This window comes from Ornithorhynchus anatinus, chromosome X1 (genome assembly GCF_004115215.2).
Source record: "Ornithorhynchus anatinus isolate Pmale09 chromosome X1, mOrnAna1.pri.v4, whole genome shotgun sequence".
Taxonomy (NCBI): domain Eukaryota; kingdom Metazoa; phylum Chordata; class Mammalia; order Monotremata; family Ornithorhynchidae; genus Ornithorhynchus; species Ornithorhynchus anatinus.
In genome coordinates this window covers 54,728,364-54,752,113 of record NC_041749.1, presented here as the reverse complement: position 1 = coordinate 54,752,113, position 23,750 = coordinate 54,728,364, and the positions used below count along the sequence as shown (strand labels likewise).

The 23,750-nt window shown below is 49.3% G+C and overlaps 1 protein-coding gene across 1 annotated transcript in view; it reads left to right on the top strand.

The window, feature by feature from the left end:
• PLXND1 (plexin D1) overlaps positions 1-23,750 on the top strand; it is a 155,141-nt gene that overhangs the window by 98,372 nt on the left and 33,019 nt on the right. The window contains exons 15-20 of the mRNA XM_029050663.1: positions 1,376-1,515; positions 2,267-2,434; positions 9,602-9,692; positions 10,607-10,870; positions 13,315-13,464; positions 20,885-20,999. Coding sequence (XP_028906496.1) covers positions 1,376-1,515; positions 2,267-2,434; positions 9,602-9,692; positions 10,607-10,870; positions 13,315-13,464; positions 20,885-20,999 — 928 coding nt within the window. The remainder of the gene's footprint in view (positions 1-1,375; positions 1,516-2,266; positions 2,435-9,601; positions 9,693-10,606; positions 10,871-13,314; positions 13,465-20,884; positions 21,000-23,750) is intronic.

The window sequence follows — 23,750 nt, the reverse complement described above, 5'->3', positions numbered from 1 at the left end:
CTCTGTGCATGATGGGTGCTCAATAGATAGTATTGATTGATGGATTCATTGATATTCATGAAAATAGAAGATGTATGATCTATGGTTTGGGGTATATATAACAGCTGTTCTTATGGAAAAGGCAGGCTATTTGGAATTAAAAATTACTCTACCGGTTTTAAATCTGAAATGTAGCAAAGGCAAGTTGAGTATAGTTTATTGCCTCAATGTCAGAATTGTGATCATTGTGGATTAAATTAGGAAAATGACTTGTATACAGGGGCCCCAGAAAATCCAATAGGCCTGGGTCTGGAGAAGACTTAATCCAACCTTGGAGGGGCGAAAGGAATGGCCTCATTCCAGCAACCCCAGTCCCACTGGAGCAATAGCCAAAACCTTTCAGCCTAGGTCCTGAGCTCTATGCTCTGAGTAGCAGCGTGGCCTAGTGGAAAGGGCACAGGACTGGGAGTAACAGGACCTGTGTTCTAATCCTGGCTCTGCCACTTGCCTGCGGTGTGACCTCGGGTGAGTCACTTAACTTCTCTGTCCCTCAGTTACCTCATGGCAAGGGAAGAAGTTACATGTATGTGCACTTGTAATGTACGGGTCTTTGTCTGTGCATATATGTGAGTAGATGAAGGATCACCACTAAAAGTAGCTATTTAGTTGAGTGCATTCCATCCTGATAATCCATCCTGCAAGACAGATGCGAGCTACTCGGCTCCTGGACAGAGGGAAGAAGATGAGAAACCCAGGGAGCAAAGAGCTCTGGAGAGAGGTAATCCATCTCACTGGCTCTGCAGCAACAGGGATCAATAATGCATTTCTGCCACTCTGCCATTCCCCAGGAAAAGGAACCACTGTCTCCCGAGCCTGGGGCCTTTCTCTCACCTGGTCTGGGCAGCCAGAGGCGGTGTTCCGAAATACCCTGCTCTTGAGTGGCAGGGGGGAGTATAGCAGGATTTCTATTTCTTCATACCCTTGCATGTATCTAACTTGTGCCCTGCACATTTCTTAAATTTGACTGTCCCTCAGAAACTCTCCAGAGAGTGGGGTGGGTTCCAAGTGGACCAGGATTGAAATCCTAGTCCCTATCTCGATAGGACTATATGCGTGGCCCTACCCTTTCCTCCAACTCTGGGGCACTTTCAATCAATCAATCAACTAATTGATCAATGGGATTTATTGAGTGTTTACCACGTACAGAACACTGTACTAAGCACCTGGGAGAGTACAGTACAACAGAGTTGGTAGCTTACAGTCTGCCATGGAAGGAGGCAGGAGCCATTGACAAGGCTCTGAGGTTTGTGAAAAGAAGCCCAATGTGAGTCTCTGTGAATATCAGGGGTTGGTTGATTCAGCCAAGAAGGCCTCACCTCTCTTTTCTGCTCTTTAGCTCCCAGTAGTATACTCCATGGAACCAGATGTCGGCCCCAAAGCCGGAGGAACCAAAGTTACCATCCGAGGAAGTGACCTAGATGTGGGGTCTGAGCTCCATGTCCTCATCAATGCCACCAAGCAGTGTACAGATCTCATGTATGTTTGGGAGTGGGGACTGGCTAGGAAGTTGGGCAGTGACTGTGCAGACGGAATGTCTTCTGCCCAGGAAGCCGAAGCGGAGACCTGACCTCCTCCCGGCCACCAGGAAGCAGATGTTAGCCGAGGCTCCTCAATCTCCATGGGACTACCCAGTCGGGCTCTGTGCCCAGAGCTTTCCCAGATCCGATAGGCATGTGGAGCATTAAAAACTTCCTGCTGTGGTGGTATGACCAAGTGATGACGCACCACGGGGTTTCCAGGGCTTCAGGAGCCCCTAAATATTCCCTTGACCCCTACTGCTGTGAACTGAGGTGGAAATGAACATTTTGGATCAGTCTCCCTGCTGAGAAAAAGCAGATGGAGAATCATTGCACCATGTTTGAGAGATGCTCGGAGATCCACAGATTCAGGGTGGCGGTGGTTGAGGGGAGGCGGGGGTTAGTTAGCTCAGAGGGGTTGGGGGTGGCGGCAATCCAGAGGTCCCCCCGAGCTCCTTCCCGTTACCTTTCTTGCAGGGTTTGAATGCAGGATAGCTTCCTTGGAAGTCCGGGGTGACCCGGGTTTTGCTCCCTTATCGTGGAGCTTATGAACGCAGCAGAGGAGGCTCTGGCCATCGCCTTGGGGCTTGTAGAGGGACAGTATCTGGCCCACCTTTCACCGCAGGGTTCAATCCCAGCTCTGAGATCTCTCACCCTCCTAGACTCTGCCTGCTTTTCATTGGCTCGGGCCTTTCCCTCTCCCTTCCCAGGCGCATAGACAGCACCATCACATGCACCATGCCAAGCGTGGAGCTGACCACTACAGTGAGAGTCTGTGTCCAGTTTGAGAACAAGTCCTGCATCAGCAGCAACATCACTTTTAACTACATGAAGAATCCAGTCATTACAGACATCAGCCCCAAGAAGAGCCTGATCAGGTGAGGCCCAGGAACCTGGATTCAATGTGCCAATTTTCATCTTCTGTAAATAAATAATAATAATAATAATTATGGTCTTTGTTAAGCACTTACTATGTGCCAGGCACTGTACTCTAGGTGCTGGGGTAGATAACAAGATAATTGGACTGTCTTAATCCCCATTTTACAGATGAGGGAACTGAGACACAGAGAAGTTAAGTGACTTGCCCAAGATCACACAGCAGACAAGTGGAGGATCTGAGATTAGAACCCATGACCTTCTGATTCCCAGGCCCATGCTCTATCCACTAGGCCATACTACTTCTCAAATGTACATGCTGTGCTCACCAGCCCTTCTCCCTTTGCACCTCCCCCCGACCCCCAAACACATTTTGAATGCATAAAATCAAGTTAACCAGTAATGAGGGCAATCTTTTGCAATCCTATTCAACCCCGAATTAAGTGCATCAACACACAGGAAATTCAGAGCAGACTTACAAACCAATCAGTTTAATCCCTTTCTGGGTCAGAAGAAGCAAGAGTAAAGGCCAGGACCCTCCTCTGGTGCATGCTGGCCTGCCTTGATGCTTCTCCGGACGGAAACCATCTGAGTTAGGGACCAAAGAAATAGCTGGTCAGGACGAGGTCATCGACCGGAGCAAAGGAAAGGCTGGCTATAGGGCGGGGCTGGACACACAGGCTTCAGCGGAAAAGTGTATGGAGGGGGAGGTCAGTGTATGGAGTATCATTAGCAGGCATAATGACAGCCAGCAAAAGGCTGCAGGCTGGGTGGGAGGCAGTTGTAGAGAACTGAGGGTGGCCTAGTAAAACTCGCAGGTCAGGGCCGAGGGGATGGGGCAGAGCTGGGCTGTGTATCTTGGTGAACTGAGCCATGGCCTGGAGTCTCTGCTTGGGAGTTCTAAATCCAGTTCTTACCTTGGCTCAGTGAAGGACCTTGAGGGCCACCTGCCCCCTCCTTTGGGCCTCAGACTCCCCATTTGGGAAGCTGGGTCATCAGCATTAGTGTTCTTCCTGAGCTCATGAGGAGAACTGGCTAGCACAAAAAACGGCCAAGCAGTTTGCAAATGGAGCGTGCTGCCTCACTGCTAAACAGTACCACGTGTGAATGTCGGGAGAGAAGGGTGGGAGCCGCCGAGAGCAGAGACTGGCAGGGCACAGCAGCTGGAGATTACCAGAGAGTTGACGATTTTTTTTCTTCTTCTTCTTAAACAACACTCACAGCTGCCAAGTTTCATTTGGAGAAACGTTAGTTTTCATCTCCTATGTGTCTCCTGAGCCTCCTGACTCTTGTTCCTTCTGAGTCCTCCAAAAAAAGAATGATCATTTCGGTCAGCAGTCTGCTGAATTCTGCCGAAGAAACCTGATGGCTGCTAGCCTTCTCCTTGCCAGGGGCCCCAGGTCCGGGGCTGCCCTCAGTTACTAGAGTAGGAAATTTACTTTGGCAACATGCCACCTGAATGACAAAGTGGGAATGAGCAGGACAGCCTTGGTAAACTGGAAAAAGAAATGTCCAGAGCCATGGGGACATTTCTCAGCCCTCTCTCCACAGGCATAGCAGGGAAAGCCCCCAAATCCTTAAAATCTGGGGCATCTGGTGGTGGTGGATGGGAACATAAACAGTCCCACCACCCTCCTTTGGCAAATACTGCAACCTTCAGCCCAGCCCACAGTTCCTGGTGGGAAATTTTTAGGGTTTTAGCCATTTCCGACAGAGCTGAGTAATGGCCCTTATGTCTGATGGGGAGTGACAGCTGTACTGTCAACTGTGTCCATAAGATGGGGAAGAGACAGGCAACATGTTTTAACTTGAGTTTCTGGGCTAATTTTGGTTTCCAAATATAACTCTTGGCAATCTTGAAATGGATGGCTCTCCCCATCCTCCCGCCCCCTCCCCGAACCTCTCTCTTCCCTTGTCATACTGTTTTTGTGGAGAATTCTGCAAGGTTCCTCCGGAGTTTCAACCCTGCTACATGAGGTGAACGCTGAATTGTTGGCTTCGGAGTGTCCAGTCCAGGTGGTGTGGCATGTGATCTGAGGGTGGTGTCCCAGGGTGAGCCTGGCACTACACAAACTCAGGAGCCACACCTGTTGTATAGTCAAACAAAGAAGCTTGATCTCAGGGCTGGCAGCACCAAACATCCCTGCAAGAAGGAAATAAGTAAGCAGGGATTTGGAAATTGAAGTGATGGACCAGGCTCTGGATCTCAAGTTGACATAGTGGGCCATCTGTCAGTGCCCTTCCCTATCAGTCAATCAGTGGTATTTATTGTGTGCAGAGTACTGCAATAAGTGGTTGGGAAAATACAACACAATGGAGTTGGTAGGTGCGTTCTCTGCCCACAATTTGCTCACAGTCTACGAGGGCTTCCTTGGGTCTGAGGCTCCTTCGGGGGCCCCACCTGGACCTGGAGCCTGATTTTGAGATGGTCCTTGAGTTATGGAGCTCAGGAGGGAGGAAGCTAAAGGGAGAGCAACATGGCCTAGTGAAAAGAGCACAGGACTGGGAGTCAGAGGACCTGAGTTTTAATCCCGGCTCTGCCAGTTGCTTGCTATGTGACCTTGGACAAGTCGCTTAAATTCTCTTTGCCTCAGTTTCCTCATTTGGAAAATGGGGATTCAATACCTCTTCTCCCTCCTATTTAGACTGTGAGCCCCATGTGGGACAACCTCATAAAACTGTATCTACCCCAGCGCTTAGAAGAGTACTTGACACATAATAAGCACTCAACAAATACCTTTTTTTAAAAAAACAAAGGGGGGGGGGCGGGCATTGGAGGAGTAGTCCCATAAGACTAGGAAAAGGTTTCCTGTGGATTCATGAAAGACTTCCTGTGGTGTGCCTGCAAAGGCTGCAGATAGCTCCTTCCCTGGAACTCTGCATGTGAACATCTGAGGCAGTAGGGAGAACCACTTCCCAGCTTCGACAGAGCCAGAAAGGAGCATCCTTCTTCCTCCCCATCTCCCTTTGGTCTCACCCCTGCCCTAAAGTCAGAGCCCAGAGTGAGGTTCAGGTTTCACCCTTTTATATCTGCTCCTTTGGGTCGGGAGGAGAGGTGGAAGTTTGTTGAACCCAGTGCGGGTCAGGGACTGTGTCCAATCTAATTAACTTGTGTCTACTCCAGCGCTTAGAAGAGTGTTTGACACAGAATAAATGTTTAACAAATATCATTTATAAAAAAACCCTGCAAACATCTGCAGTTTCCCGAAGTGTTGCAGCATTGCCATGGGATGGGAGCCACAGAATGATTGATTGCCCGCACCTTAGTAAAACCTCTGGGTGAACTCACCTAGTCCCCTGAAAGAGAGCTTTGGAGTATCCTCTCCCAAATTCTGTGAACCCACTGGGGCCTGAGAGGGGGTCAGAAAAATAGTTAATCATAATAATTATGGAATTTGTTAAGCATCTACTCTGTCAAGCACTGTTCTAAATGCTGGAGTTGTTACAAATTAATCAGGTCAGACACAGTCCCTGTTCCATATGGGATTGATAGTCTAAATAAGATGGAGAACAGGTATTTAATCTGCATTTTACATTTGAGGAAACTGAGGCACAAAGTAGTTAAGCAGCAGTAATAATAGTAATGGTATTAATAATAATTATTATTATTATGGGTATTTGTTAAGCACTTACTGTGTGCCACACACTGTATTAAGCACTGGGGTGGATACAAGCAAATGGGGTTGGACACAGTCCCTATCCCACATGGGGCTCACAGTCTCAATCCCCATTTTACAGATGAGGTAAACTAAGGCACAGAGAAGTGAAGTGACTTGCCCAAGGTCACACAACAGACAAGTCGCAGAGCCGAGATTAGAACCCAGGTCTTCTGACTCCCAGGCCGGTGCTCTTTCCACTAGGCATCGCTGCTTCCCCAAAATTTTCCCAGAAGAATCACCCCAGTCCCACAAAAGTTCCCCCCACCACTCCCAAAACCCTGCGGAGCAGAACCTCTCCACCTTCTCCAGAGCAGCTACAAATCCCTCAGACTTGACCCACATCCCCAGGTAGGTCATCCTAACAGCCGCCCTTAGCATGTCTGTTCCCTCCCAAACAGTCCCTACCGCTATTGATGAGAATGATGATGATTGAACCCACAGAATTTACAAACCACCAGTTCTAAGTTTTTTGCAGCTTTTCTTGGGACTACATAGTTTACTAGAACCCTGGATTCCACAAACATAGGTGGCCACCTCACTCCCCCCAGCCCTGAGTCTTTATTCCCAACAGCATTAGGATAAGCAGGCATTGGTAGAGCTTGTGACATGGGGTGTGCATTCTGCAAAACTTGACCTTCTCTCTGGGTGGTGCACCTTCCAAATAAATATCAGGCTACAGTCCTTTACAGAGGCGTGTATAGAGACTGCCAGCAAGCAGCATGGCTTAGTGGAGAGAGCACAGGCCTGGGAGTCAGAAGGTCATGGGTTCTAATCTCTGCTCCACCATATGTCTGCTGTGTGACCTTGGGCAAGTCACTTCACTTTTCTGGGCCTCGGTTACCCCATCTGTCAAAGGGGGATTAAGAGTGTGAACCCTATGTGGGATAGGGACTGTGTCCAACCTGACTAACTTGAATCTACCCCAGTGCTTAGAACAGTGCTTGGTACATAGTAAGCACTTAAGAAGTACCATAATAATAATAATATTAACTTTTGAAGAGGCATTACTACAAGAAGGGAACCCTGGCTCACATCTCCTCCCTTTTCCTGCACCTCCCCCTGATAACTCTTTTTTCAGGGCATTCATTCATTCATTCATTCAATAGTATTTATTGAGCGCTTACTATGTGCAGAGCACTGTACTAAGCGCTTGGGATGAACAAGTCGGCAACAGATAGAGACAGTCCCTGCCGTTTGACGGGCTTACAGTCTAATCGGGGGAGACGGACAGACAAGAACAATGGCACTAAACAGCGTCAAGGGGAAGAACATCTCGTAAAACAATGGCAACTAAATAGAATCAAGGCGATGTACAATTCATTAACAAAATAAATAGGGTAACGAAAATATATACAGTTGAGCGGACGGGTACAGTGCTGTGGGGATGGGAAGGGAGAGGTGGAGGAGCAGAGGGAAAAGGGGAAAATGAGGCTTTAGCTGCGGAGAGGTAAAGGGGGAGTAGAGGGGGAAGAGGAGCTCAGTCTGGGAAGGCCTCTTGGAGGAGGTGATTTTTAAGTAAGGTTTTGAAGAGGGAAAGAGAATCAGTTTGGCGGAGGTGAGGAGGGAGGGCGTTCCAGGACCGCGGGAGGACGTGACCCAGGGGTCGACGGCGGGATAGGCGAGACCGAGGGACGGCGAGGAGGTGGGCGGCAGAGGAGCGGAGCGTGCGGGGTGGGCGGTAGAAAGAGAGAAGGGAGGAGAGGTAGGAAGGGGCAAGGTGATGGAGAGCCTTGAAGCCTAGAGTGAGGAGTTTTTGTTTGGAGCGGAGGTCGATAGGCAACCACTGGAGTTGTTTAAGAAGGGGAGTGACATGCCCAGATCGTTTCTGCAGGAAGATGAGCCGGGCAGCAGAGTGAAGAATAGACCGGAGCGGGGCGAGAGAGGAGGAAGGGAGGTCAGAGAGAAGGCTGACACAGTAGTCTAGCCGGGATATAACGAGAGCCCGTAATAGTAAGGTAGCCGTTTGGGTGGAGAGGAAAGGGTGGATCTTGGCGATATTGTAGAGGTGAAACCGGCAGGTCTTGGTAACGGATAGGATGTGTGGGGTGAACGAGAGGGACGAGTCAAGGATGACACCGAGATTGCGGGCCTGCGGGACGGGAAGGATGGTCGTGCCATCCACGGTGATGGAGAAGTCTGGGAGCGGACCGGGCTTGGGAGGGAAGATGAGGAGCTCAGTCTTGCTCATGTTGAGTTTTAGGTGGCGGGCCGACATCCAGGTGGAGACGTCCCGGAGGCAGGAGGAGATGCGAGCCTGAAGGGAGGGGGAGAGGACAGGGGCGGAGATGTAGATCTGCGTGTCATCTGCGTAGAGATGGTAGTCAAAGCCGTGAGAGCGAATGAGTTCACCGAGGGAGTGAGTGTAAATGGAGAACAGAAGAGGGCCAAGAACTGACCCTTGAGGAACTCCAACAGTTAAAGGGCACTTGTTAAGCACTTACCAGGCACTATACTAAGTCCTGGGGCAGATCCAAGATAATCAGGTTGGACACAGTCCCTGTCCCACGTGAGACTTACAGTCTAAGAAAGATGGAGAACAGGTATTGAATGCCCATTTTACAGATGAGGTAACTGAGGCACAGAGGTATCAAGTGACTTGCCCAGGGTTACACAGGAGGCAAGAGGAATAGCCGGGATTAGAACAGAGGCCTGTGATCTTTCCGGTAGGCCACGCCGCTTCCCAGAGATGACTCTGGGTCATCTCTCTACAGCAGCCTGAGGCCCAGGGTATCACCCAGCTTGGGCCACTTGGGATTTTCCCCTTTATTACCCCCATTTCCTCACCAGTGTCACTACTCTCATCTCAGCTCATATTTATAATCATAGTAGTAGTAATAATGATAATAATAATAACTATGATTAGTGTGGTATTTGTTCATTGCTTACTATATGCCAAGCCCTGGGGTTAGGTACAATACAATCAGTCCCACATGGGCGTCGCCGTCATAAGGAGGAGGGAGAACAGGTATTGAATCCACAGGTACTGAATCCCCATTTGACAGGTGAGGAAACTGAGGCACAGAGAAGTTAAGTGACTTGCCCAAGATCACATAGTAGGCAAGTGGTGGAGCCTGGATCAGCACTCAGGTCTCCTGACTCCCAGTCCTGGGCTCTTGCCACTAAGCCATGATCGATAGAGTTAGTTGTTTGGAATGTGTGTGTCCTGGGCAACAGTAGGCCATTAAGCAGCAGGATATGTGTGCATGCGCAGGGACACATGCATGCTAAGAGCCTGCAGAGAAATCCCTCTCAGTGACTAGAGCCTGCATTGTAACCCCACCATACTCAGCCTAATATGCAAACCTCAGAGAGTCTGAAGACACAGGGTAAATTACAGGCCCTCCCTGCTTGAAGCAGGCAGGCATGCTGCAAGATGGTGAGCAACAGGATGTGAAATGCAGAGGACAACAGAGATGTTCACTGTTTACCTGTCTACCCCCCGTCTTCCTCCTCCTTTGTCCCCTCCACCCTGACTCACTGGTGGCTCACTCTGCTCTTTCTTCCATCCAGCGGAGGGAGGGTCATCACAGTGGAAGGTGAGCGGTTCCATATGGTGCAGAATGTGTCTATGATGGTGAGGCACATCGGAAAGGAGCAGACGGTAAGTCCAGCCATGAATGAAGACTGGGAACTGAGGAGGACAGAGCGATGTCCCAAGGAGACAGAAGAAGGGGCGTGGGGTGGAGGCACAAAGAGGCAGAGATAGATACCATGACAGCGACTGGGGGGAACAAACTGAGAGACGTGGGGTGGCGGCGGGAGGAGAAGAAGCAGTTCCCATGAAAAAGGACAGATGGAGAACGATTTGCCTCGTTAATGAGAATGTAGTAAGAAGAGCTGAGTGGCATCCGACTGTGCTGCTTAAAGAATGTACCGCCCCTTCCTCTGTTAGAAAGGGTGACAGCTCTCTCATTATTCCCCCCCATGTGTTAATTCTCACACAGGCATAAACTACTCCCCACCCAGCAAAGGTTAATTGCAACTAATCCGATCCTTAGTCTCCTCTCCCTGCCAATTCAGAGCAACGGAGTCCATGGGGGAGAAGCAGCGTGGCTCAGTGGAAAGAGCACGGGCTTTGGAGTCAGGGCTCATGAGTTCGAATCCCAGCTCTGCCACTTGTCGGCTGTGTGACTGTGGGCAAGTCACTTAACTTCTCTGTGCCTCAGTTCCCTCATCTGTAAAATGGGGATTAAGACTGTGAGCCCCACGTGGGACAACCTGATTCCCCTATGTCTACCCCAGCGCTTAGAACAGTGCTTGGCACATAGTAAGCGCTTAACAAATACCAACATTATTATTAAGGAGGCAAGCGTGCACTCTGTCTTCCCTTTCCCTCCCTCTGCCATATATAACTCGATCCCATCTCTCTTTCCCCCTTTCGGTGTCTATCTCACTTTCTGCGGCCCTCTCTTTCGACTGCTGTCTTTCCCCATGTCACTCTGTCCATCCTTTTATATATCTCTTTCTCTGTCTCTCATGCGTCTCTCTCTCCCTGCCCTCCGCCTTCCCCCCCAGATCTGCAAGGTCCTCAATTCCACCCTCATCACGTGCCCCTCCCCTGGGGCCCTGTTCAACAAGTCAGAGCCTGTAGATTTCTACATCAATGGGCAGTGGTACGTCGAAGATCAAGCGACCCCCGAGGAGCCCGGAGACCTCGAGGAGGCCCTACTCAGCAGCAAATTCAGCCTGGAGTATCATCCTGATCCACAGTTCTCCACCGCCAAGAAGGAGAAGTGGATTAAACACCATCCTGGAGAACCACTGACCCTGGTCATCCATGTAAGAATGATATTACTGATCTATCGGAAGGAGGTGTGGGGAGGAAGAGGTGAGGGAGGAAAGGATCGGGGATGGAGCTGCTGAGGGAACTGGGTTACTTGGAATTGGAAAAAAGAATCCTGTTGAGTCCAAGCCAAGAGTTGTGCCACAAAAGAATGACTTTTTAGATTGGGTCAGCGCTCTGCTAATCACTCATTTCTGGATTCCCGGAGTGACTTATTTCTCAAGGCTGCCTCTACAGCCATTTGTGGAAAAGCCACAAATCACCCCTTTAGGTTGGGTTAAAACAATATATGTTTACCGGAGGGGTTAACACACTTCCTGAGGACTTAATCTTATGCTGTAGTCACTCCCCAGGAACATACCCAGCCCTATGGGGGCTCAGAAAGCTAAAGATTCCCTTTCCACCCCTGCCTCTGTTGCCCAGATCTCTCCAACACCCTCCTCCTTTGCTCTTTAGGAGGTCAAGAGTGGTTTAACCCCCAGAGCCCAAAGCTGCTGTAAAATTGGGATTGTCTGAAACCCAAAGCCTAGCTCTCTGCAGAGGGGAGAATGGGTCCGAGGAAGAATTTAGGGATAATGTGGAAATAAGGGAATCCTGACCATGGAGCAGGAGCAGATGGGAAACTCAGAGCTGATCCTGGAAATTGGTTTAAAATGCCAAAGTGTTCCCAAGGTAGAAAAAAGTTTTGGGACCCCAAGGCCAAGGGACAGAGCCATGACCAAATAATAATGATAATAATAATGATAATAATGATTCCCTTACTATGTACTAAGCGCTGGGGAAGATTCTAGATAATCAGGGCCCACATGGGGCTCACAGTCTGAAGGAACAGGTAGTGAATCCCCGTTTTGCAGATGAAGGAACTGAGGTACAGAAAAGTGAAGTGACTTACCCAAAGTCACACAGCAGAGAAGTGGCAGAGCCAGGATTTAGAACTCAGGTCCTCTGAGTACCAGGCCCCAGGCTCTTTCCCCTAGGCCATTCTGCTTCTCTAAGAAATAGATTTCTAGACTCTGTTCTCAACTACACCACTATGTGGGTTTAGACACATCAGGCCGATAGCGCTTAGTACTGTGCTCTGCACACAGTAAGCATTCAATAATTACGATTGAATGAATGAACCAGTCCCTGTTTCCGCCTCTGTGAGATGGGGAATCCTCTCCTCTTACCCTCCATCTTTGTGCTACTGGGGGCTTCTGAAAGCTCCTGAGAGAAGGAAAGCTACTCAAAATGTCAATGTTACTGGCAAAATTATGGCCCCCGCAAACCCAACCTGTTATCCCAGGCCTATCCAGCTTGTGTGGCAGTGGGAGTGGATTGTTCTTCTGCTGAGCAGAAGAGAAGACCAGACTCAGGCTTGACGACCCTAGTGTCGAGGGCTGACAAGTCATGGGATTCTGCAAGGAGTGCACCTTGTCTCTAAGGTACTTCCTTTGCCCTCAAAACCCACCCGGACAGCAGAAAGGAAGACAGCCCAGAGAAGGGAGTCACCCAACAGGCCTGAGGTTGGTCCTTTGTTACCAGCCTGCCTTAATTTAAGAAGTAGGAATCAGCACTGGACCAGGCTGAAAGGCCAGGTACAGGCAGACTCTCCCAAAAGGAAGAAGGGAGGAAGGAAACCTTGTCCAGAGATGGTCCCTGACCCCACACGGTGGTAAAGGGGAATAGGGCCATTGGACAGTTTCCCCCCCACTCGACCTGGCATACAAGGGCCTCTACTGGGGGAGAGATGAAGATTTCTTGCAAGAATGGGCTCCTACAGATGTTGGACACATGTTGGCAGCAAATTCAGCATGCAGAAAATTTAAGGACCCATAAAGTGAGGCAGAGCAGGGATGTGTGCTTGGGACAGGAGCGTGATGAGCATGTACAACCCCGGCCCAGCAGAAAAAAGTCCTGCCTGAAGAAAATTGCTTTTTTTGGTCTCATCTTACCTCTCAGCCCCCAACCTAGCTCACTGCTCAAGCAGCCAGGGATTAATTAACTTTGTTGTTGATTGTTCATGACCAGGAGAGATCGAGGTCTATTTCCTCTACCCTGCCTTAGATAGAAGGTAATCAGGTTGTCCCAAGTGGGGCTCACAGTCTTAATCCCCATTTTACAGATGAGGTAACTGAAGCCCAGAGAAGTAAAGTGACTTGCCCAAAGTCACACAAGCCGATAAGTGGTGGAGCCAGAATTAGAACCCATGACCAAGCCCGTGCTTTTGCCACTAAGCCATGCTGCTTCTCTTGCAAAGCAAGAGATAGTGAGAATGAAGGGTGTTCCTTCAGAGGGGCTGCGGGAACACCTGGGAAATGTAAGATGGCTGGAAACCGCTTTCCTCCAGGGAAGCCAAGCTAAGTGTCTCCAAACCTGCAGGATGACCACCTGAGTTGGGTGACAGCGGCTGATTTCCTATTTCATTTTTTTTCTTCCATTTCTTTTATTTTAATAACAGAAAGAACCCGACAGCTTGGGCCTGGAGAGCCATGAGTACCGAGTGAAAATCGGACAGATTTCATGTGAGATCCAGATAGTCTCAGACAGAGTCATTCACTGCTCAGTCAACGAGTCCCTCAGCACATCCGAGAGGCAGCTGCCCATTACGGTAAGAGGACAAATGGGCAGGGACATCCCTGACCATTGTGGGGCTTGGAATATTCAGGTTAGCAGAAGTCACTTAGAGCTCAAGCGTCCCACCCAATCCATCCCATAAGGCAACTCTTTTCTCAGATAGATGTCCCCAAGTCACCTCATTCCAACCATCATCCTCTTCTCACCTCCTGGAAATTCTCATGTAAGACTCTTGCAGTTCACTTGACTTGTCCAGATGGCTGACTGTGTGACTCTTGCCTTACCCTGATTTGGTTGCTAAGGCACCTGCAAATTTCTAGAGGAGCAGAAATTTCCTTAGGTGCTAGTTCTACTAAATCAAATTCTGTAGTGTAATAATAATAATGATAATAACAATAATAATAATATTTGTTAAGTACTTACTACATGCTATGCACCATACTAAACACTGGGGTACACCCAAGCTAGTCATGTTGGACACATTCCCTGTCCCACATAAAGCTCTTGTCTAAGGGGGAGGAGGGAGGACAGGGATTGAATCCCCATTTTATAGATGAGGAAACTGAGGCCCAGAGAAATTAACTCAGGGGCTCTGGGTTCTAATCTTGGATCTGCTATTTGCCCGCACAGCAAGCAAGTAGCAGAGCCGAGATCAGAACCCAGGGCCCCTGAGTCCCAGGCCCTTGCTCTTTCCAGTAGACCACGCTGCTACTAGTTGAAGTGCAGGAGATTATCTTGATAAAATAGGGTCTTGTGTCTTCCTCCATGCATATCTTGGTCATCAGTGGTTTTTGATGGTCCCCTGGGGGGTATTTTGGAAACTAAACAGAAATCTCTCTTGTTGGCTCCCAAGAAAAGTCAGGGATTAAGGAATCTGAAGATTGAGAGCTCGATGAGTATCACGGATTGATTAATTCCCTCTAGCAATTGCTTCATTTCCTCTTTCTCTTCCTCTCCCCCAAATCCCCACAGTCAGTTACTAAAAACATGGAAGAGTGCTAGTGATTGGGAACTGGCATCAGGAGGAATGAAATTTCTCAGCCACTATCTGGACTGGAGCTAATTTTGTTTCCAGTTTCCAGATCTGTCACTTTGACCCTTTCTCCCTAGCTCTTCTTTCCAATGAAAAGATGTAAGTTGTCAAAGGCCCCTTTGCACCTCTCTCTTTTGTGACCTTTCAGGCAGGCCTTTGAATTTGGGGGTTTTAACCTATTCTTGTCTCCTTGGAGGATGGGGAAGGCACAGCCAAGAGATATCTCCTCACAGGTGGAAAGTGTGCCTCAGTCTCACAGGCCCAGGACTCTGCACACTCCACCCCAGAGGATTCCCTTTCTGTAGAACGTATGGAAAAGCCGATGGACTGGATGCATGAGGACATAATCCAACACAGATAAAAAGGCCTTTTGCCAAGAGAGTTGAGGGTGACAGTTTTTTAGGGTCCCCTTAGTTCCGAGAAGATAATTTATACTCCCGCGGCACTTGTGACGTCTGAAAATGGGAGCAATAGCATCTGTGGGTTTTAATGGTTATCGTGGTGCAAGTTAGGTGGCTACTTGAGATGGAAAGAGTCAAGACCCTGGAACCCAGTCCTGGTAATCAGGTTGGGAATGCCCTAAAAGCTTCTGAAAACCCAAAAGCCTTCCTTGCCTAAAGGCTTAGTGAGTCATGCATTACAGTCAAATTCCAGAGACTTTTTCAGGAGAAAATGGGGGTAAATTTTCTGTTACCCACATGCAGTGACAAGGGAGCTCTGTGCTGTCTCCTCAGGCCATGACAGAGTCCTTCTGGGGTTGGACCCAGGGGCTCTACTCCTGGAAAATATGCACACAGGACTGGGGTAAATGGGCTGACAATGGAAAAATATCTCGGAAGGAAAATGAACCTGCTCTTATTATAATTTCTGAATGTATCTAAATTTTCATCACCACATGGCTTGGCTTTTTTCTTGGCTCCCGCATAGGCGCCCATGCCAGGGACCATGAAAGAGAAGCCAATTCGTAGGTAGTGACTAGAAAGGATACTGAATGCGTGTGTGTGCATGCGTGTGCTCATGTGTGTTTGTGAGTATAGGGGGTGGTGGTGATGGTGCCAAGACTAGAAATAGGGAGGAATGCTTCCCGGAGCGTCTCAGAACATAAGGGCAAGAGAAAAAGGGGATGATTTTTTTGTTGCCCACGTGCAGTGATGGGGGATCTGTGTGCTGTCTCCTCAGCCCTTGACAGACTCCAGGTAGAAACCCTCTGTGCGTTTTGCATTGATTTACTCATTAGAAAATGAAACAAGTGGAGGAATTTTTCTTCTGCTGGCTTTGGCCACGCTATCAAGTTTCCAAAGAACTGGTTTCTGCATTGTGCTCAGCTCAGGAAACAGCAGAGTGAGGCATTCCCCAAATAACTGGCTTCCGGCCTCCTCAGACAAGCAAAATAAATCCCATCTGGAGGGCTGCCCATGAGTAGATAGAAACAGAAGGATGCCAGTGCTTCCTGAGAAAGATCACAGGAGTCCAGGAAGGTTATCAGGGAGAAGTCTAAAGATTGTTAAGTCAACTTGTTTTTCTCTGGATTTTTCTCCCCCTAAAGAACAGAAAAATCCACTCCTGAACTATTACTGGGGAAAGACCAGTAGGACAGAAAGCTACACTAAATTTAGGAGATCAATAGAAGTCAAAAATAAATATAATTTATTGAGCACCTATACTGTGCAGAGCACTCTCCTAGGCACGAAAATACAGTAAAATAGTAGACCTGATCACTGCCCCCAAGTATCTTACAATCTAGCGGGAAGAAAGAGGAAAAGGCGGATATGTGCATGAGTTAGTGCTTAAGCAGTGGTGTGTACAAGGTTGAGAGTTATCATGGGCGGTTGAGAGTATTCATTCATTCATTCAATAGTATTTATTGAGCGCTTACTATGTGCAGAGCACTGTACTAAGCGCTTGGAATGAACAAGTCGGCAACAGATAGACAGTCCCTGCCATTTGACGGGCTTACAGTCTAATCGGGGGAGACAGACAGACAAGAACAATGGCAATAAATAGAGTCAAGGGGAAGAATATCTCGTAAAAAACAATGGCAACTAAATAGAATCGAGGCGATGTACATTTCATTAACAAAATTAACAAAATAAATAGGGTAATGAAAATATGTACAGTTGAGCAGATGAGTACAGTGCTGAGGGGATGGCAAGGAAGAGGGGGAGGAGCAGAGGGAAATGGGGGGAAAAGAGGGTTAAGCTGCGGAGAGGTGAAGGGGGGGTGGTAGAGGGAGTAGAAGGAGAAGGGGAGCTCAGTCTGGGAAGGCCTCTTAGAGGAGGTGAGTTTTAAGTAGGGTTTTGAAGAGGGGAAGAGAATTAGTTTGGCGGAGGTGAGGAGGGAGGGCGTTCCAGGACCGCGGGAGGACGTGGCCCAGGGGTCGATGGCGGGATAGGCGAGACCGAGGGACGGTGAGGAGGTGGGCGGCAGAGGAGCGGAGCGTGCGGGGTGAGCGGTAGAAAGAGAGAAGGGAGGAGAGGTAGGAAGGGACAAGGTGATGTAGAGCCTTGAAGCCTAGAGGGAGGAGTTTTTGTTTGGAGCGGAGGTTGATAGGCAACCACTGGAGGTGTTTAAGAAGGGGAGTGACATGCCCAGATCATTTCTGCAGGAAGATGAGCCGGGCAGCGGAGTGAAGAATAGACTGGAGCGGGGCGAGAGAGGAGGAAGGGAGATCAGAGAGAAGGCTGACACAATAGTCTAGCTGGGATATAACGAGAGCCCGTAGCAGTAAGGTAGCCGTTTGGGTGGAGAGGAAAGGGTGGATCTTGGCGATATTGTAAAGGTGAAACCGGCAGGTGTTGGTAACGGATAGGATGTGTGGGGTGAACGAGAGAGACGAGTCAAGGATGACACCGAGATTGCGGGCCTGAGAGACGGGAAGGATGGTCGTGCCATCCACGGTGATAGGGAGGTCTGGGAGAGGACCGGGTTTGGGAGGGAAGATGAGGAGCTCAGTCTTGCTCATGTTGAGTTTTAGGTGGCGGGCCGACATCCAGGTGGAGACGTCCTGGAGGCAGGAGGAGATGCGAGCCTGAAGGGAGGGGGAGAGGACAGGGGCGGAGATGTAGATCTGCGTGTCATCTGCGTAGAGATGGTAGTCAAAGCCGTGAGAGCGAATGAGTTCACCAAGGGAGTGAGTGTAAATGGAGAACAGAAGAGGGCCAAGAATTGACCCTTGAGGAACTCTAACAGTTAAAGGATGGGAGGGGGAGGAGGAGCCTGTGAAGGAGACTGAGAATGACTGGCCAGAGAGATGAGAGGAGAACCAGGAGAGGACGGAGTCCGTGAAGCCAAGGTAAGATAAGGTGTGGAGGAGAAGGGGATGGTCAATAGTGTCAAAAGCAGCTGAGAGGTCAAGGAGGGTAAGAATGGAGTAGGAGCCATTGGATTTGGCAAGAAGGAGGTCATGGGTGACCTTAGAGAGAGCAGTCTCGGTAGAGTGGAGGGGACGGAAGCCAGATTGGAGGGGGTCCAGGAGAGAATGGGAGTTAAGGAATTCTAAGCAGCGATTGTAGACGACTCGTTCTAGGATTTTGGAAAGAAAGGGTAGTAGGGCGATAACTGGAGGGGGATGTGGGGTCAAGAGCGGGTTTTTTTAGGATGGGGGAGACGTGGGCATGTTTGAAGGCAGAGGGGAAGGAGCCATTGGAGATTGAGTGGTTAAAAATAGAAGTTAAGGAGGGGAGGAGGGCAGGGGCGATGGTTTTAATAGGTGAGAGGGAATGGGGTCCGAGACGCAGGTGGAGGAGGTGGCACTTGCAAGGAGGGAGGAGATCTCCTCTGAGGACACTGCAGGGAAGGATGGAAAAGTAGGGGAGAGGGTTGGTGCGGGGGAGGGGAGAGGCAGAGTGGTGACTTTGGGGAGCTCAGACCTGATTGTGTTGATTTTTGTGATGAAATAGGTGGCCAGATCATTGGAGGTGAGAGATGGGGGAGGAACAGGGGGCCTGAGGAGAGAGTTAAAGGTCCGGAACAATTGGCGGGGGTGACGGGCATGGGTGTCGATGAGGGAGGAGAAGAAGTTTTGCCTGGCGGAGGAGAGGGCAGAGTTAAGGCAGGAAAGGATAAATTTGAAGTGTGTGAGGTCGGCTTGGTGCTTGGACTTCCGCCAGCAGCGCTCAGCAGCTTGAGCATAGGAGCATAGGAGGCGGACGGAGGAGGTGATCCAGGGCTGTGGGTTAGTGGAGCGAGAGCAGCGGAGGGAAAGGGGGGCGAGAGAGTTGAGATGAGTAGAGAGGGTGGAGTTGAGAGCGGAGACCTGATCATCGAGAGTGGGAAGTGAGGACAGGGCGGCAAGGTGAGGAGAGATGCTTTTGGAAAGACAGATGGGATCAAGAGAGCGGAGGTCTCTGTGGGGCAGTAGCGAAGGTTTGCAGGGGAAGGGAGTGTGAGAGATGAGGCAGGTGAGAAGGTTATGGTCAGAGAGAGGGATTTCAGAGTTGGTAAGGGAGGAGATAGTGCAGCGGTAGGAGATGATGAGATCGAGGGTGTGACCGAGACGGTGAGTGGGCGTGGTATGGTGCAGGAGGAGGTCAGCAGAGTCGAGGAGGGATTGCAGGCAGGCGGCAGAGGAGTCATCGGGTACATCCATATGGATGTTGAAGTCTCCGAGGATCAGAGTGGGCAGAGAGAAGGAGAGAAGGAAGGTGAGAAAGGGGTCTAGGTGATTGAAGAAGTCGGAGGTGGGACCAGGAGGGCGGTAGATGACAGCGACAAGTATCTGGAGGGGGTGGTAGAGGCGAATGATATGGGCTTCGAAGGAGGGGAAGGAGAGGGAGAGGGGAGGAGGGATAGTGCGGAAGCGGCAACGGGGCGAGAGGAGGAAGCCGACGCCTCCTCCCTTACTGGTGAGTCTGGGGGAGTGGGAGAAGGAGAGGCCTCCGCTGGAGAGAGCAGCGGCGGAGACCGTGTCTTCGGGAGTGAGCCACGTTTCTGAAAGGGCGAGGAGGAGGAGAGAGCGGGAGAGGAAAAGGTCATGGACGAAAGGTAGTTTACCTGTAATAGAGCGGGGGTTCCAGAGGCCACACTTGAAAGTAGCTGTGGGTGCAAGGGGGGAGGGGGGAAAGGTCGGGGGGAGGGGAGGGTTTGGATGGGAAGGAGGTGGCGGGGCCCTGGACGGGGAGAGGGGGATGAGGGGTACCGGTGGGACAGGAGGACTGGGATGGGGCGTGGGTGGGGAAGAGAGAAGGGGGTAGGGGGTGAGGAGGTGGTTTGGTGGGGGGGAGAGTAGGGGGAGGGGGAAGAGGGGTAGCGCTGGTAAAGTGGGGTTCTAGGGCGGGGGAGGGGAGGGGGGGAGGAGGCAGAGGAGAGAGCGGGAAAGAGCTGAGCGAGAAAGGGGAAAGGAGAGTACTAAAGTGAGTAGCTGGTACAAAAGTGCTGAATTGGCAGTTCCCTCTAGACTAAGCTCTTCGGAGGCAGGGAACATGTCTTCCAACTCTGTTATAGTGTGTTCTCCTAAGTGCTTAGTACAGTGCTCAATAAATACAATTGACTGGACGGACATAAGGTGAGGGGCACATGAGAGATTAATTGGGGAAGATCTCCTGGAGATGTGATTTCAGAAGGTCTTTGAAGATCAGGATTGCTGTGGTCTAACAGACATGAAGAGGGAGAGAATTCCAGGCAGGAAGTCGGTGGTCGGAGAGATGAGAATGAGGTACAGTGAGTAGGTGAGCCTGAGAGGAGTGAAATGTGCAGTGGGAGAAGAGTGGATAAAAAAGAGGAGGAGAACATATTGAGTGCCAAAAATGGCAGGAGGGTGATGAGCTCTTGGAACAGAGAGGATGGTGGTGTGGTTAACCATGATGGGAAAGTGAGGAAGGGAAGAGAGTTTAGGAGAGATTAGGAATTCAGTTTTGGCCAGCAGGTCATCCAGATGGCCATGTCATGAAAGCAGGGAATTGTGAGTTACTACAGCAGGCAAGAGATCGGAACTGGAGCTGTAGATTTGGGGGAGCAGAACACTCATCTCAGCCCCACTTCTAAATCTCAGTATAACAGTGGGCAGGTTCTTTTGTCTTCCTAGGTCTTCAATTCTCCATTGAACAAATGGAGATATCTACAGCTGCACCCTGAATAACAAAACATTACACAGAGAAGCCTTAGGAGGGCAATAAATGATCCTGATAGAGCATGCAATCTATAAGAAATATGTACTAATAGAATACTGTCTCCTAAGAACACACAGTGAGCTGGGTTCTCCTCTGAAACCAGGCCTACTTCTTTCCTTCAGTATCTGAGCCCATCTCCCAGTCAGAGATTAAGATTGACTACCTCAGACTTCTCACATGGGGTGTAGGTAGGTAGGTGTACTGAGTTTTCACTGAAGCCTGGAAACCAGAAGGCTTTTTTTCCTGGAGCCTAGCTGAGAACTCTGGCTGCTTATTCACTGATCAATGCCTTTTCTTTTCCTTCCTTTGGTTAGATCCAGGTTGGGAATTTCAACCAGACCATTGCAATGTTGCAACTGGGAGGGATTGAGACAGCCATCATCGTCTCTATTGTCATCTGCAGCATCCTGCTTCTTCTGTCAATTGTCGGTAAGAAAGGGGAAGGAACTTTGGCAGACTTACCCTTTTTCTTTAGTAGCATTTTCAGCTGTTTCCACTCTGACAGGCAGAAGTCATTATTAGGCCAAGCTTATTCCATCTCTCCTCACTTCCCCGCAGCTCCCAACCCATCCCGAGAATTATACCAGGTCTCAAGACCAGGCCAAGGGCCTTACGCCCCTTGCCCAGAGCCTCCAGTATCTCCCTAGCTTGAGATACTGAGAGATACTTGAGAAAGCTGAGAGGGAACTCCTGGCCAGACCTCACCATCATTAGCCATAGTATTTATTGAGCTCCTATATGCTAACACTGTACTGGGCATTTGGGAACAGGAAATAAATGTTAAAAGACCTGCCCCCTGCCCCCTAGGAGTTTACTCTTCCTTGCTCATTCCCGGACTCCCACCCAAAAAGCAGCTAGTCGTGGCCAGAGTCCCTCCTCAAAGATACCTACTCACAGATACGATAACCAGGAAGCACAGATGATAATTCCCACCATTATCAACAAGGATTTCCACTCCCCTGGCAAAAATTGTTCAGAAAGCAAGAGACCGAGGTTAATCTGAATATTCTAGAAAATTGGGTTTTCTCTTTTATTGACATACGGTTACACTTAACTATACCACCCGTAAATGAGAAGGCGAAATGCACAAGTAAAGGCCTGGAAGGTGCTAGAGATAGTGTTTAGTTATGTATTCACTGACTGCATTTGGAAATGAAGAGGTGTATGACCTAATGTATTCATTTCCCATGATCACTGAGCTCTTCAGCAGAGTACAATACTCCAACCTACTCGGTGTTCACATGTACTCTACAGGGTAGCTGGTCACGGAGAGTACCTAATCTTCACATCAGGCAGGTCAAACTTGAGGGCCACATGTGACCACCCGTAGCCCCCCCCCCCAGAGGGCAGCCAACTGGCAACGGGGAAAGAGAGATGTAGCTAAGGTTTTTCCTGAGGTCCAGGGCCTGCAGCTGCCCAGGACTTTTCTCTGGAGTTTCTGGGAAACCCCAGGGAGCAGGCCCTCCAACCTAGAGTAGGAGCTGCTGATACAGAGGCGGGATGATCATTCTCTCCTCCACTTGGGTGAGTAGGTGGATCTGCCCTCCACCTCCCTGTGGCTTTCTTTTCCGCTCATCTCGGACCACTGTCCCTGCCCCAATGGAAGGCCTATTATTAAATCTACATGCTATTAATACAGATGGTTCTCTTTGCTAATTCCATTCCCTCCGTTCTACTTAAGAATAACGATAATGTATTAGGGAGCTAATAATGTTACGGAGAATTCATTAGCAGTTTTCAACCTTTGAAAAATGTGGTGATATTTGAATGTATAATGGTCTAAAAGGCTCATCCACAGGAATGAGTTTGACATTTCTGGATTGCATGCTTTTTATATAGATATTTACCTTTACAGAAAAGCAGCATGGCCTACTGGGTAAAGCACAGGCCTGGGAGTCAGAAGGACCTGGGTTCTAATCCCGCGTCTGTCACTTGTCTGCTGTGTGACCTTGGGAAGTCACTTCACTTCTCTGTGCCTCAGTTCCCTTATCTGTAAAATGGGGATTAAGACTGTGAGCCCTAGGTAGGACAGGGACTGTGTTTAACCTGATTAACTTGTACCTACCCCAGTGCTTAGTACAGTACTGGCACATAGTAAATGGTTAACAAACACCATTTACAAAAGGAGAATTATAGTACCTAAAAGTCAGATCCTCTAGTTAAGCACAGGTGGCCCAAGAAGTTGGGCCAACTGAGCTTCCTGGATTTTTCACAGTCTGCACATAAGCATTTTTATTGTTCTCACCTGAGAGAGTGGGGCAGTGGTTAATTCAATAACTTCACTGAGTCTCTTCGAGCCTGAGGAGTCTGTGATTAAAGTTTATGTTAAGGAAAGGGGCCTGAGTAGAATAGTTTGGGCAGCATAAGCCAGAATGAGAGTGGCTCTGCTTAAACGGTGGTCCGGAAAGCTTTACGAGCTTTGGTCACAAGTAGCGGCAGAGCCGGGGGGGGGGCGGGAAACGCCATGAGAGAGGCTGCCACCCTGTAAAGCCCATTCTGAGTTGTGCTTCTGATGAGTAGTTTCCATTTCCTAACAAACCTAAATGCTCAACAGCCCCCACAGTGGAGATATTCCTGAGCCTGGGGCAGGATTTCATTTCTTAACATTCCTCTCTCCCTACATCCCCCATCCCCCTCCTACTTTCTTTAATGGAAAAAAAAAATCTCCACATCCAAACCACAGCCCCCCAGACATCTAGCCAGGGGAAGCACCTCGTCTAGCAAACTCTTGGCATGGGCTGCTTGCTCTCCTCCCTGTATGCAGCAGCTCGGGCACAAAACAGCTTGGAAGTAGAAAAACACGTTTGCATTGGAAATGCATGTTTCTGAGCCAGATTCCTTCAGCTTTAATAGGGTGGCTTCACTGTGTGTACTAAAAACCAAATAGTCATTGGTAGCACTTAAAGTGTAGGGAGATTATGTAGGTGCTAGCATTTATTAAATATGTTTAAATTATCAACTGGGACTTGTTCGTGTACAGTCACCATGGCCACATATGCAGTGTACCGGCATTTCTTACATGCTGATGCGTTTCCAACATTTATTGTCTTGTCTTATGCTGTCGAGTCGTCTCCGACCCGTAGCGACACTGTGGACACATCTCTCCCCGAACACCCCAACTCCATCTGCAATTGTTCTGGTAGTGTATCCATAGAATTTTCTTGGTAAAAATACTGCCTC